The sequence below is a fragment of the Schistocerca gregaria genome, chromosome 2 (genome assembly GCF_023897955.1).
Source record: "Schistocerca gregaria isolate iqSchGreg1 chromosome 2, iqSchGreg1.2, whole genome shotgun sequence".
Lineage (NCBI taxonomy): Eukaryota > Metazoa > Arthropoda > Insecta > Orthoptera > Acrididae > Schistocerca > Schistocerca gregaria.
The window spans coordinates 736,655,463-736,670,907 of record NC_064921.1 but is presented as its reverse complement, the minus strand read 5'-3'; the positions used below and the strand labels follow the sequence as shown (position 1 = coordinate 736,670,907).

At 38.2% G+C, this 15,445-nt stretch overlaps 1 protein-coding gene across 2 annotated transcripts in view; it reads left to right on the top strand.

The window, feature by feature from the left end:
• The window catches only part of LOC126334888 (coatomer subunit delta), a 110,823-nt gene that overhangs the window by 25,578 nt on the left and 69,800 nt on the right, over positions 1-15,445 (top strand). For both annotated transcript variants that reach the window (XM_049997588.1, XM_049997587.1), the window contains exons 4-5: positions 6,607-6,786; positions 9,702-9,910. In XM_049997588.1, coding sequence (XP_049853545.1) covers positions 6,607-6,786; positions 9,702-9,910 — 389 coding nt within the window. The remainder of the gene's footprint in view (positions 1-6,606; positions 6,787-9,701; positions 9,911-15,445) is intronic.

Genomic DNA, 15,445 nt, shown 5'->3' with positions numbered 1-15,445 from the left:
TGCCACTTACTAACACAGAAAAAGTGTGTTTTCATCTGGGAGAAAGTGTGTTTTTAACTGGGAAATCCGGGAATATTTTTTCCTTGTCTATGAACACGCCCTGTATCAACCTGTGTTTATGTTGTACTGGTTGATCCAGCTGCCCCTACTGATGTCATTTTATGCAACACGCAATGTTATATCTAGCCTTAAAAACAGCAGGACATTCTAGGGGAAATTTAATGTGGCTAAAGGGGATACTTTAGAAAAGAGGCCATAGTTGACATGTTTATTAAGAAAAATGTACAAAAATGACCTTCAAATGCATACCTACTCAGCCACCACTGCTAAGGATTTCTAGCATATTATTCATGACACTCCCACCAGCAACTGTACAAAAGTTTGGGATTTCACAAAATATTTTCCACATTCAACATTTTTTAGTCTTCATTGAAACCCGTTGTTACACCACCATTTTTGCCGAGCACTTACAAATTGTAAAATTGATGTTTGTGTATACTTTATGTAACAGTTTTGTGAATTTTAACAGCATAAAATAAACAATTACTTTGTTATAGTCGTAAGGCCTTCTGACTACGAAACTAATGTGCTTCTAAGGAATAAGTTTGAATCAAATGGTCAATGTAATTAGTTTTCACAAAATGTATATAAAAGTGGTTTTTCTTTTGTGATCCTCGTGGGCATGTTTAATGATGTTAACAAAATCGCCAACTATGTTGGTGGTGTAACAGCCCAATTAGAAGAGACCGAAAAAGATCGAATATGGAGAATAGCTTGTGTAATTGGAAATCTTTGTGCAGCGTTAGAAGGGAGTGCCATGAACAACATACTAGGAATTCTGACTGGTGAGGGATGAGTGTGGGAATGGAGTCATGTTTGAAGGTCACCTTTGTACGTTTTTCTTGTATAATTCGAAAACTGTGGCCTGCAGTCAAAACATATACCAGTACAAAATGTAACAACATTAAATTTCCTATGATAAAGGTCCCATTCATTTTATCTCCAGCACTAATAGTTTGCATGTATGTAATAAGTGAGAGAATATTAAAATCTTGCATGTGATTTTTGAAGGCCAGATATAACATTGCAGGTTGCATAAAATGACACTGGAAGGGGGCAGCTGTATCACCCTGTATAGACTGCAGTTTGTTTGCTAATACTCTTCAATACATACTTTGCTTGTGCAGTCCTGCTGACTTCAGTTACCACTAGACATTGTCCTACACTTTTCCCCATTCGTGTTAACTCCATTTCTCCTGCTCCCTTCCTCTCTCCCTCCTAGAACTAAATACAAAGCAACTGCCCCTGACTTCTCCAGGACAAGCTTCTTGTGGTAATGTATTCCTATCTTCCCCATCTGTCCGTCCCTTTTCCTAACTCCTGCTGCTCCCAATCCCACACTACTTCCAGTTTCATTCGATCTGCCCACCTGACTGCACACTTCCCAATACAGTAATTGTCTTTACTCATTCCATTGTTTACATTCCTACATGAATTTAAAAAAGAAATCATGTTTTTGTAGTGTGGTGTATGGAAAAGTTTTTCCTCCCTCACAGGCTTTTTATTTATTATTTATTTTATCATTGAACATATAAAAAGAAACCATATCCAGTTGATAGTTCCCTAGTTTACCTGTAACATCTAGAAGCACAATTTTGTATCACCTACAGCTGGAGCAGAGATAGAAAGGATAATAACTAGTAAAATAGAGAAAAAATCATCAGCAGGAGAAGACATGATCCCTAGCTTCTCCATAGATGTAGTAAACTTATTAGTAAGCCACTCTCACATAGTAAATGCTTTATTTTTTGATGCAAAATTTCCAAGAAAATTTAAAATGACAAAAATCATACCAATACATAAAAAGGGATCTGAAGAAGATCCTGGCAACTACTGACCAGCTGCAATGTTCTCAGTATCCAGTAAAATATTTGAGCATGGGAGGGCTGCCAGACAAAACTCGTTTCTTAGGAAGAAACTAATTTCTTCTGCCCAGTATCGTTTCTAAGAAAATAAATCTAAAGTACTGGAGGGGACTAAGAAATGCCATTAAGGTCCTAGACCCGATGAAGGGAAACTCCTTATCTACACCTCCATGCAGTAGAGTGTGGGCAACATCACTTCATGTGATGGCTAACATAGACAGGGTCCGAGGGATGACAGGGATAAGTTGTCACCCCAGCATTTGCGGGACAGGGCACCTTCTTGCCCTGGAAATGAGAAATGATTTCCAAAGGTGGAAGAACCAGCTGATGGTCAATGGCATAGGATGTGGAAGGCAACTGGAAACCACCACATTAAAGAACTACGGTTATCCCAAGCATTGGCAGTAAACCATGTCAGTATCATCTGTAAAATTTTCCGGAGATAAAATAGTCCCCCAATCAGATCTCCGGTTGGGGACTGCAAAAGATACATACAATGTGAAGGAAAAGAATCCCAATTTTAACATAGCCAGTTGCAATGTGAGAACACTGCTTCAGTGTAGCAAGCTAGCAAATGTGAAACTTGAAATGGAACGACTGGAAATCGATATCCTAGGCATACCGGAGATGAGATGGCCCCAACCAGGATGATTTCTGGTCTGGAGAATACAGAGTCATTCACACCAGAACTGACCAAAATAGACCAGGAATGTGAGGAGTTGGAATAATTTCAAGGAAGAACTATGTGGGTGAAGAACTGGAGGAAGGAATTGTTGGCAAATATGGACTTGGAAGAAGAAATGAAAGAGGAGATTGACTAATCGAGTTCTGCTCGAGGAACCAATTAGTTGTTGCAAACACACTTTTCCAACATCACAAACAAAGAAGATACACATTGAAGGCCCCTGGAGACCTGGGGAGACAACAGATTGATTACATTCTAGTGAAAGCCCGTTTTAGGAACCAGATAAAAGATTGCAGGAGCCATCTATCTGCAGACATAGGCAGTGATCATAACCTGGTCCTGATGAAAAGTTCACTGAGATCCAAACGGTTAAAGAAACAGCCAGTAAAACTTAAATGGGAACTAGAAAAACTGAAAACTGAGGGACTGGCAAAGTGCTATGCTCATGAAACAGACAACCTAGCTAAGAATTTTCAACATGGTGGAGTAAATGAATACTGGGATCAAATTAAATCTGGTATATACAAAGCAGCAGAAAAGATAATTGGAAGAACTGAGCCCAAAAACAAGAGGAAATGGATTACAGCAGATATTATTGAGCTTATAGAGAACAGGAGATTATATAAAAATGCAACTGATGAACAAGGAAAAGCTGAATACAGAAGACTAAGGAATTTAGTTAACAAAGAAGCAAGGAAAGCAAAAGAAAATTTTCTTGAAGAAATGTGCAGAGAAGTGGAAGAAATTACGCAAATCGGAAGAACTGATTTAGCCTGCAGAACAGCAAATCAATTCTTTAACGAACATAAAACAACACCCTCAGGCACAATAGAAAATAAAGAGGGTAAAACGCTCTTGGATGAAGACATGGTGAAGAAATGGAAAGAATACATAGAGGAGTTGTATGCTGGAACACCTCTTTTGGAGGAAGTAATATGAAGAGGAGAGTAGGTAGACAAAGATGACAATGGAGATGACATTCTGCAAGAAGAATTTGACAGAGCCCTAAAAGCACTATAGGACAAAAAAGCAATGGGTATTGATGACATCCTCGCAGAACTAATAAAGAATGCTGGTGACGGCATGAAAATGATGCTGCTTACTTATTAGGTCCATGTATAACACAGGAGAGACACCGACAGACTTCCAGAAATGTATCATTGTTCCTATACCAAATAAGGCAGAAGCTAAAAAATGCGAACAATACCAAACTCTAAGCCTGCATCAAAAATTCTCATAAAAATAGTTCTGAAGAGAATTGAAGATAAGGTGGAGGATATGCTGAGTGAAGATCAGTTTGGTTTCAGAAGGGGATTGGGAACAAGAGAGGTGATTCTGGCACCGAGACTCATTATAAATAAAAAAAAAAAAAAAAAAAAAAAAAAAAAAAAAAAAAAAAAAAAAAAAAAAAAAAAACAACTTATATTGCCTTTATAGACATGGAAAAGGCATTTGATAACTTTTTCTAGCAAGAGATGTTCAGAGTTCTGAGGAAAAGTGGAATACAGCACAGACATCCGTGTGATACTCAGTTTCTATAAGAATGAGATGGCAGTGAATAGGAACTGTCACCAGGAACAAGAAGCAAATATTAGAAGCGGGGTAAGGCAAGGATGTGCTCTCTCCCCTCTTATATTCAATGCTTACATTCAGGAAGCTATAGACCAAGTTCGAGAAAGTACTGAGGTGGGATCAAAATTAATGGGCAGAAGATAAACATGCTACGTTATGCAGATGATATTGCTATAGTCACGGATACAAAAGATGATCTAGAGGAAGTACTCAGACCAGTGGAAAAAATTCTATGCTATCAGTATGGAATGAGAATAAACAAGAAAAAGACTAAAGTGATAGTAAGCAGTACATGAGCATAATATGAATTGGAAGAGAGGAGCTGGAAGTGATAGAGGAATTTACTTACCTGGGAAGCAATATCATGAGATGGTAGAAGCCAGAAAGACATTATGACCAGAATACAAAAGGTAAAAATTGCATTTAATCAGAGAGGGAACTTACTCACCAGCAACAACATCAGTCTGAAAATAAGGAAACATGTCATGAAAGCTTTCGTTTGGAGTGTGGCCCTATACGGATGTGAAACTTGGACAATTGGAAGAGAAGAGAGAAGATGGCTAGAGGCTCTGGAGGTGTGGTGCTATAAAAGGAAGAAGAAGATCAGCTGGAGAGACAAAGTAACAAATGAAGAGGGGCTTAGAAGAGTACAGGAAACCAGATCTCTGTGGAGGTACATCCAAACAAGAAGAGACAAACTTGTAGGGCACATCCTACGACACAACAACATCATTGGAAGAATAGCAGAAGGAGCTATTGAGGGAAGGATTCGGCTGAGGCAACCAAGGATATCATACATGCAACAGATCATGAATGATGTTGGATGTAAGACATACGTGAAAATGAAGAGGAAGGCGAACAGAAGAGAGGAATGGCACTTTGCTGCAAACAAACCTCAGGGTTGGACACTAAAAGAAGAAGACTGATGCAGTTCCTTGACTCTACACCACACTTGGTTGACAAGAAATGCTATTGGGTTCTTTCTTAACCTCACAAAGGCTTTTAACATGATGAACCACAACATACTTTTGCAAAAGTTGGATTGGTATGGTATAAAGCAAACTGCCCGTTGCTGGATCAGTAGTTATATTAAAGATGGAGCACAATATGTTCATATAAATAAAGTAAATGAGTCAGGTATTCTAAATGTGGTGCACTCATCTACAAAAGCCATAAAACATGGTGTGCCACAGGGCTCAGTTTTATGTCCTTTGTTCTTTATATAAACAACCTCCCCTCCATCCTATCCACTGGTAAGGCATTTTTGTCCACCGATGACACAAATGTCCTTATCTAAAATACAACTAAATCTCTCCAGTCGGCAATCAACAGAAATACAGCCCGAATACACTCATGGCTAGCACCAAACAGACTGCTCCTCAGTACAATAAAAGACATATGCCTAACTTTTCACATAATTCAGAACAGAACTATCCATATTGCAACAGTAACATTAAGTGAGAGCAACATTGAATTTCCCAATGGCACAAAATTCTTTGGGATTCACATCGTGGACACATTCACATGGGAAAAAACATGTTGTCATTATTAGTTCCAGGCTAATTAGTGAGGGATGAGCTAAATACCAGCACATTGAGTTACATGTGTCATTCTCTTTTCCATTCAGTACTAAGTTACGGAATCATTTTTTGGGGTCACCGTACCAAATCAGTGAAATTATTCAAACTGCCAAAAAAGCAGTGAGAACAGTCTTGCACAAGCATCAAAGGCAAACCTGTAAACCACTCTTTAAAAACATACTGCTTCTCCCTAGTCAATATATTTTTCAACTGCTCTGCTTTTTTAAACAAAATATCAATAGACTGGACTAGAACCTGGATACTCACCACCGTGACACAAGGCCAAAGAGATAGAAAGGTACGTTCCCCATTCAACTAAACTGTACAATAACAGTGTTATGTGTATGGGAACCAAACTTTATAACCATCTTCTGGAAGAAATATAAATTATTCAAGATGCAACTTAAAGAAAAGAAAAGGAAAAAAAAAAACTAACTTCAAGACCAATGTTAACAAATCATTGCTTCTACAATGTACAAAAGTCTCTTCAGTGTGATCTATAAACCAATGTGATGTATACTAAGTGAACCATTGTTGGGTGTGTACATGTTCTTTATTATGTTGTACACTTCTGTATATTGAATGACTGAGTAAGAATACATGTGTAATATATCTTCTGTGTGATGTATACTATGTGTAACAATTTTGTACGCGTGTGTATTTTTCGTAATCTGCTTGACTTGTCCCATATTATGTTTTACAGTTCTGTACATTGAATGATTGAGTGGATTGACAAAGATACAGTACAATTGTATGATTAATTTGTAAAACAGACAAGAAAACTTATTTTGAAGTGTAATTAAATTCTCACATATTTCCAAAATTATTCTTGTTGTACTTGCAGATCCCAGAGTACTGCCGAAGCATGGATGAAGCGGAAATTGCTGATAATGCATTTAATCTCATTTTTGCATTTGATGAAATTGTAGCTTTGGGCTACCGGGAAAGTGTAAACCTAGCACAAATTCGCACCTTTGTGGAAATGGACTCCCATGAAGAAAAGGTTTACCAAGCTGTGAGACAGGTATAACAGACATTACATATATTAGCAATTTTCAGTGTCCAGAATCCCTTTTTTCACTGTACTTAATTTTTCATAAGATTCCAGTGAATGTAAAAAGTTATTAGGTTTCTGTACAGGAATGAGAGGGGAAGAAAGCTAACCGTCACAACAAGGTGATGTTTCGCCATAACAGCAGATAACACTCAGGGTTGTATACAAAGTACTTGTCAGTTGTTTCATGAAATATTATTTAGATTATTCAGACTTTCCTATTCCTGCCTGTTAGACAACTACTTCTGACCTCTGATACCATCCACAGCAGTCCCTTGGGGGTGAATGAGTTGGGGATGTATATACATTTAACAGGTGTTGTGTGGCACCATTTTAGAACTCATTCTGTTCATTTCTATACTTGTTTTGTAAGGGGGAAGTGCTACCTACAGGCACCTCATCAGATTTGCATTGTCCATGTTTTGATTGTTTCATATTGCTAGCCATTAGTATTTCAATTTCATGTGTGGAATTCTCAAATGTGCATTTGATGTAGGTAATAGCTTGAATGCCGTAGTTGTCAAAGAAGATAATCTATTAGCTATGTTGTGGTTGGTGTGTTTTGAAGTTGCCATTCAACTATAGAGATGACGACTTTTTCGGGATGAAAAGTACCTACTATGTCAAATTCAGATTGAGATTTTATCCGATTTTGACACAGAAGTTTACTGAGAACTATTTATTCTAGGATTCCATTGCAAAGGACTTCGTAGCCATATTAGCAAATTTTGTGCCCACCCTCTGTGGGTGCATTGTCAACAGAGAGCTCTAGATTACCACACTTCCTTTGTCAGATAAGTTATAGGCAGTGTTATTTTTATTTCTGAGTTTTCAATAATAAGAAAGAACAAACATTGTTTTTGTGACCTGGTATGTGCACATCCTTCAAATGACCTTTTCCATGTTCCTACGCAAACTCACCATGTGGCAGCTTGTGCTTAGCAACACACTGTTTGAGTTATTGGTGCAATGGTTATAGTGGCACATGGATGCTGATTGTGAACAAAGACTGAACATTGTGAAGTTTGTGTTAAGCTTGGGAAAACTCCTAGTAAAACATGCACAATGCAGGTTAGTCACTTTCAAGAAGTCATGTTTTTGACTGGCACAAAAGGTTCTGCGAAGGCAGAGATTCACTGCAAGACAATGCAAGAGCTGGTCGCCTATCTACAGCACATACCAGTGCAAACATGGAGCATGTAAAGCAGTTATTACAAGAAGACAATTATGTAACTGTGTGTGTGATATCAAAACAACTTAATCTGGATTATGATGTTTGTCATAAGATTTTATGCAAAGATTTAGGGAAACACAAACTTTGTGCAAAACTCATTCCTAAGCACTAACAGATAAACAGAAAGAGGAAAGATAAAGAATTCCTGCTGAATTATTGAACAGAGCCAAATGTGATCCTACATATCTGTCAAAGATTACAGCTGGGGATGAAAGTTGGTGCTACCAGTGTGACCCTCACACACAGCGTCAAAGTGCCAAATGGCGAGTCCTGGATCACGAGCCTAAAAAAAATCAAGTGGCAACCTGCAAGAATAGAGGCTCTGTTGATTGCATTCTTTGATAGTTAAGGATTAGTTAACCATGAGTATGTTCTTCCAGGTCAAAAAGTGAACCAAACTCTTTAATCAAAGTCTTGAAACATTTGTGACAAGGAATTCGATTTTGCCGCCCTGATTTGTGACATTCTCAGGACTGGTTCTTACTGCACGACAATGCAAGGCCCATTCTGCTTTATCTGTTACCAAGTATCTGGCCAGACATTCTGTTATTGCCATCCCACATCTGCCACGTTTGCCTGACCTCTCACCTTACGATTTTTTCTTTTTCCATGAGTGGAAAGGTGACAGAAAGGAAAGCTTAATCAAGATATTGTAGGCATCCAATGGGCTATGAAAAATAAGCTTACGAGCATCGTACTTGAAAATCTCCCTGCTTTCTTCCAAGATCCCCAGAAACTTTGGTAACTGTGTATAGATAGCCAAGGAGACTACTTTGATAGGAACTAGGATCATACTTGGTAAGTGCAATTATGAAACTTTTCTGGCAAAGGGCGTATAATCCCCAATTGTTGTACTGAAATTAATGTCCTTTGATCCTTAAAAGAGAAGCATTTACTTATCAAACACAAGCAGAAACAACTGGGGGACAGATGACAGATAAGCAACTTTTACATTGTAGTCAGTTTATTATTGAATAAATTCACTGACAGTGTTAACTACAGGTGATTCATTACACACAACTCATATTTTCTTCACCAAAATAAAAAGAAAACTTTCATTATTTATCACTCTCTCCACTCTTCAGAATTTGTTCTTTGTGGTTTCTGTTGTTTCCTAAACTAAACACACCATAGAAAACATTTAGAGAGTGAGGAGCACAGAAGGTGGAAAGCAATGTCAGTGGAAGGACTGATAAGCTAAAATTGTGGAATTTGAAGGAGCATACACATAATGTGTGCCATCTTTTGCTAAGCAAAGTTTGGGTATCTTTTAAACAGATTTTGTGTTCTCGTGTTTTATGACATCATCTCTTAATTTTTCCATTATTTTTGCTGTTACCACTGTTCTTATTTTAAATTATTGTGTGTGAAACCTGCCTCACTAATAATGCTAGTGTTGTGTCACACATATTGTTAAACTGCAATCAATTTCAGATATTTGCTTTTCACTGTTGCATTTCTCAAATTGTAGCTCTAATAAGCCTTGAAATAGGAATAAGGATTCATTTGCATTTGAGAATTTTTTTATTGTCATTTTAGTGATGTTGACTATGCTGACATACCATGTTCACTTTCTGTTTCACGAAGTTTTGCAGCAATTCTATAAGTAATGAATATACCAATGTGTTATGTTAACATTCCTCCATTTCAGACTCAAGAAAGAGAAGCAAAGAATAAGATGAGAGAAAAGGCGAAAGAATTGCAACGACAGAGGATGGAGGCCTCCAAAAAGGGCATAAAGAGTCCAGGGTATGGGGGAGGTGGCTTTGGTAGTGGTGCAGGATTCACACCTTCACCAATTGTTGGGGATTCAGCAAATTTGTCACCTGAAATTAGCAAACCCAGCTTCACTGCCATTCAGTAAGTAATCAGAAATTTCTGCATTGTATGAGCAGGTCACAAGTATCTAATAGCCCCACAGTGTATAAAGTTACTATCTTGGTTGTACTGCCACAAGTCCTCAGTGATGCTGGATGATTTGAAGTCTCATTTTTTGAAATTGTTTCAATTGATAATTCTCAAAGCTCAATAACAGATGCAACACCATTGATTTAATCTTGAGGTTATTTGACATTTTCTAGCTTCAAAACACATCATCATCATCATCATCATTAGTTCCCCCTATCATTTCTGTTAATATTTCACAAAGACCAGACTACTAATCACACTGGATCAGCTCTATAAAAGGTGACAACATATTTTGTAAACAGTTCCCTAACAAACTCATTGCTTGTATCTCTACACATTATATGAGGTTTGGAACTTAAATAGTGGCAACTATTTATTCACAACCAATACAAAAGAGTTACATGTTAGCACCTGTTCCTGTCCATCAAAGTAGTCACCACGTTGTGTAGGACCCGTTTCCAGTGATGTGGAAAGTGTAATACACCGTTAGTAGAGCCTGTTCTGTTGTGGTACGAAAGGAGCGGTCTACTGCCTGTCGTATCTCGGGAACAGTTCTGAAGCAAATGCCACGACGTGGTGTCTTCATCTTCGGAATCAAATCAAGTCCGGGGAGTATGGTGGATGGTACAGTTCTTTCCAGTCCCATCAACCAAACAAAGCAGCCACAGCTTGCCCTGTATGTGCCGCACATTATCGTGCAAAATGATGGGTTGGTTGTGCAGAAAGCGCCACCGCTTCTTTCGCAAAGCTGGCCACAGGTGATGCTCCAAAAACAAACAGTAATATGACTTAAGTCCTTGTGACTTTGTCTTGGTTCTGAAGATGAAGGAACCACTTCATGGCACTCACAGAACTGTTCCAGAGATTCAACAGGCAGTAGACCGTTCCATTTTCACTGTCAACAGAACTGGCTCTAACAGTATACTACGCCTTCCACATCGCTGGCAACTGGCTCTACACAACACTGTTGACTACTCTGAAGGACAGTAACATGTGCAAAAATGTAACTCTTTTGTATCATTTGTGAATAAATAGTTGCCACTATTTAAGTTCCAACCCTCGTATTTCCACAATTCATGATTTGCCAGTTCTTGATGATGGCATACTTAGTGAGTCAGTAACAAACTGATATGTTACCAGAACAATTACTAGGTGCTGACTCTTACACAGATTTTATGACAGGTGTATACCCAGAGATGTAGACAGTGTGGCTGGCAGGCACAAACGCCCAGGCCTATTTTCCATGATAAACAAGCTTAAGGATAATTGGTGAAATCATTAACTATGTATTAATTTATAATGATACAAATGTCAAATGTAGCACTAATGGCATTCTAATGAACCAATGAAATGATCATATGGCAATTACGGCTGGGAGTCACCACCTGGGGAAGTTTGGCTGCAGAATTGAAAGTCTTTTCAGTTGACGCCACATTGGGTGATTTGCACATGGCACGTCAATGGTAGGCATTGAAAATCTTGTAACTCCATTTAGTTAAATTTTGTAGGTGAAGCAAAAACAGTTTGTTAAAAAATAATCTAAAGTGATACAGAAAATTGCTACATGTGTAATTGTATAGTAGAAGCGTAGTTATTGACAAATTAGAAAAATCAACACACTTCCAAAACTTTCTTTGGTTGTGGAGTTACTGGCTACTGGAATTAAGAGTTTTCACAGGCAGAGGGAGCTATGAGGTTTTCATTGCCTACCATCGATATGTCGGTAGTCAATTACCAATTTCTCTTAAAAGAAAGGGTTTCATTTAAACTGAATGGTCCATTTGAATTAGCATAGCAAAATAATTTACTAACTAATAAGTCCTAATGAACTATTGTCTAACTTCACACATGAAAGCAACAAACACATTGTCCCTGTTGTATCCCCAAACAACTAGCAATAAGTGAAAAGTTGCGGCAGAACCATTAGGCACGTCTCCCCTTTGATGTCAGCACTTGCTCCGAGGTCAATTGACAGAGGAATGGTTGTGACAAAATGTTTAAAAAGTGGTGTACAACATGTAAGGCTAAAATTACAAAAAAAGAGTTTGATGTGAACATGTGTATTGCCCAATATGTACTAGAGAATTTTAAGCCAAAGGTGTGACTGTGATCTGGAGTGTGCTGCTAAAGATGCTACAGTTTCATTCCATACTGCTAGATATGAACTTAGTTTCAAAACTGCACATCTAAACTGGTAAATAGTTATATGATTCAAATTTTTCAGCTGTTTGAACTAAAATGGAGGTAATTATTGTAATCACCTTTTTTTCCCTTTATGTTTGATAATATGTTGCATTCTGTGGCATTGTGCAACAATAATGATGGATAGCTCAGATAGAAGTTAAGTAAAACTTGATATTTCAATCTGAAGGAGGGAATTCAAGTTACACTTTCCAAGTTTCAATGAAGTGGAAGTGAAACTGCTCAAATTTTGACACACTATCTTTTGCAGTGTGTGGAAAAATGAAAACGTGAAGAAAAGTTGGTTTGTTATACTGCTGAGAACTCTACAGTAATTTAGGTAGTGTGAAGAGAAAGGGGAATGAAAATATTTTGAGAGTAGTTCAGAGTGATTTAGACAGACGTGTTTAAGTAATTGGTTGCTCTGCTCACATTGTACATTAACGATTTCTGGGGGGGGGGGAGGGGGGTTAGTAATGTTTAATGTTTCAGTAAGCTGGCAAGACTTTAAAGTAATTTCAAAAATATGTCCTTGTTTGGACCCAAAAAATATGGTGGGCCTTGTATTAATACACTACTTGAGAATCGGTTACAACTAATGAAAATACTGTGATGTACTTCCTTAAAATTATTGGAGCGTTGTGTCACTGCTTTTGGTGATCACTCAAAATATGCATGCTTGGCCTGTTGAAGACATTCTAACGTAATATTGACATGTGCAGTGAATAATCTCATTGTACAGGGTACAAACAGATCACATACTTAACATAAACACAGCAACAGAAAGTTGAGGCCAATGTCGTATTAATACACAGGTAGATAGTGAACTTCCTGTTGGCGTGTTTGTGTGTAGTATGTGATTTGTTTTTATTCTGTAGCTCATAGTTTTGAGTTGACTGTTTGCAAATTGCACTGTTGAAAAATGATACACTTCTTATATTGACAAACAATTCTGTCACTAACAGAAGATCAGGGTTGTTTCTATCAGTATGCAAGACTAGGTAGCAAGTTTTGGGGGCAGCAAAGAGCAGAAAAAATTAATTTAAAATCAAACAGAAAAGAAAAAAAAAGCAAATAAGAAAAAATGGAAAAAAAGGAAAAATTAAAACACCAAATTGTTTTCAGAAGCATATGGAGCATCGAGGGATCACCAGTTTAGTATTGGAGGGCAGTGTGGAGGGTAAAAATCATAGAGGGAGACCAAGAGTTGAATACACAAAGCAGAGTCAGGAGGATGTAGGCTGTAGTAGGTACTGGGAGATGAAGAAGCTTGCACAGGATAGAGTAGCATGGAGAGCTGCGTCAAACCAGTCTCAGGACCGAAGACCACAACAACAACAACATGGAGCATTAGCTATAAGTATTTACTTACTTTGACAAAAGTAAACAATTGCCTCTACCAACCTCAAAACTAATGCAGTTGCTACTGAGTACAAAGGGGAACATGTATTTTTGTGATTAAAGAAAATAAATATATTCAGCTAATTTCTAGTTGAAAATGTTCAGCACATTCCTCCTGTTTCAATTATTTTGGGAACTTTTACAAATTGAGGACAAAAAACAAGCCACTGATGACCTTTGTTGTCCTCAGTCAGTTTTGGCAGTTTTAAAGGAATGGTGAACAAAACATGAAAATTGAGGACTGTCCCAGAAAATGAAGACTTCTGGTCATGTAAGTTTAATGATTAAAAGTATAATAGATTTGCATTGTTGTGCCATTGGATGGTGGCAGATGTGGAGGGGGGTGGGGATATCGTGGAGACCAATGGTAGTAAAAAATAGAGGGCATCATTTTTCAGTTCTTGTCAATGTCAAGAGAACATATAGCAATGGCCCTGCAGAAGATACGGTATGTGACCTACATCAGCTCATGGTTGTCTAACGGAGACTATACACTCTTACATTATGTTCCAAAAAGTAATTAAAAATTAAAATAACTAAATCGTGTTTGGACTAGTAGGCCAGAAAATGGATGAACCAGCTAAAGAACATGGCAGCATACAGTTTGATTATAATCCATATTGCAGTATAGTTCACCTATGTTTATCATCCCCCCCCCCCCCCCCCCCCCCACACACACATGAACCATGGACCTTGCCATTGGTGGGGAGGCTTGCATGCGTCAGTGTTGCAGATAGCCGTACCATAGGTGTAACCACAATGGAGAGTATCTGTTGAGAGGCCAGACAAACATGTGGTTCCTGAAGAGGGGCAGCAGCCTTTTCAGTAGTTGCAGGGCAACAGTGTGGATAATTGACTGATCTGACCTTGTAACACTAACCAAAAACAGCCTTGCTGTGCTGGTACTGTGAACAACTGAAAGCAAGGGAAACTGCAACCGTAATTTTTCCTGAGGGCATGAAGCTTTACTGTATGGTTAATTGAAGATGGCTACCTCTTGGGTAAAATATTCCAGAGGTAAAATAGTCCCCCACTCGGATCTCCGGGTGGGGCCTATTCAGGAGGATGTTGTTATCAGGAGAAAGAAAACTGGCATTCTACGGGTCGGAGTGTGGAATATCAGATCCTTTAATCTGGGAGGTAGGTTAGAAAATTTAAAAAGGGAAATGGATAGGTTAAAGTTAGATATAGTGGGAATTAGCAAAGTTTGGTGGCAGAAGGAACAAGACTTCTGGTCAGGTGAATACAGGGTTATAAATACAAAATCAAATAGGGGTAATGCAGGAGTAGGTTTAATGATGAATAGGAAAATAGGAATGTGGGTAAGCTTCTACAAACAGCACAGTGAACGCTTTATTGTGACCAAGATAGATATGAGACCCACGGCTACCACAGTAGTAAAAGTTTACATGCCAACTAGCTCCGCAGATGACAAAGAGATTGATGAAATGTGTGATGAGATAAAAGAAATTATTCAGATAGTGAAGGGAGGCGAAAATTTAATAGTCATGGGTGACTGCAATTCGATAGTAGGAAAATGGAGAGAAGGAAACGTAGTAGGTGAATATGGATTGGGGGAAGAAATGAAAGAGGAGGCCGCCTGGTAGAATTTCGCACAGAGCATAACTTAATCATAGCTAACACTTGGCTTAAGAATCGTGAAAGAAGGTTGTATACGTGGAAGAACCCGAGATACTAAAAGGTATCAGATTATATAATGGTAAGACAGAGATTTAGGAGCCAGGTTTTGAATTGTAAGACATTTCCAGGGGCAGATGTGGGCTCTGACCACAATCTATTGGTTATGAACTGTAGATTAAAACTGAAGAAACTGCAAAAAGGGGGGAATTTAAGGAGATGGGACATGGATAAACTGAAAGAACCAGAGGTTGTACAGAGTTTCAG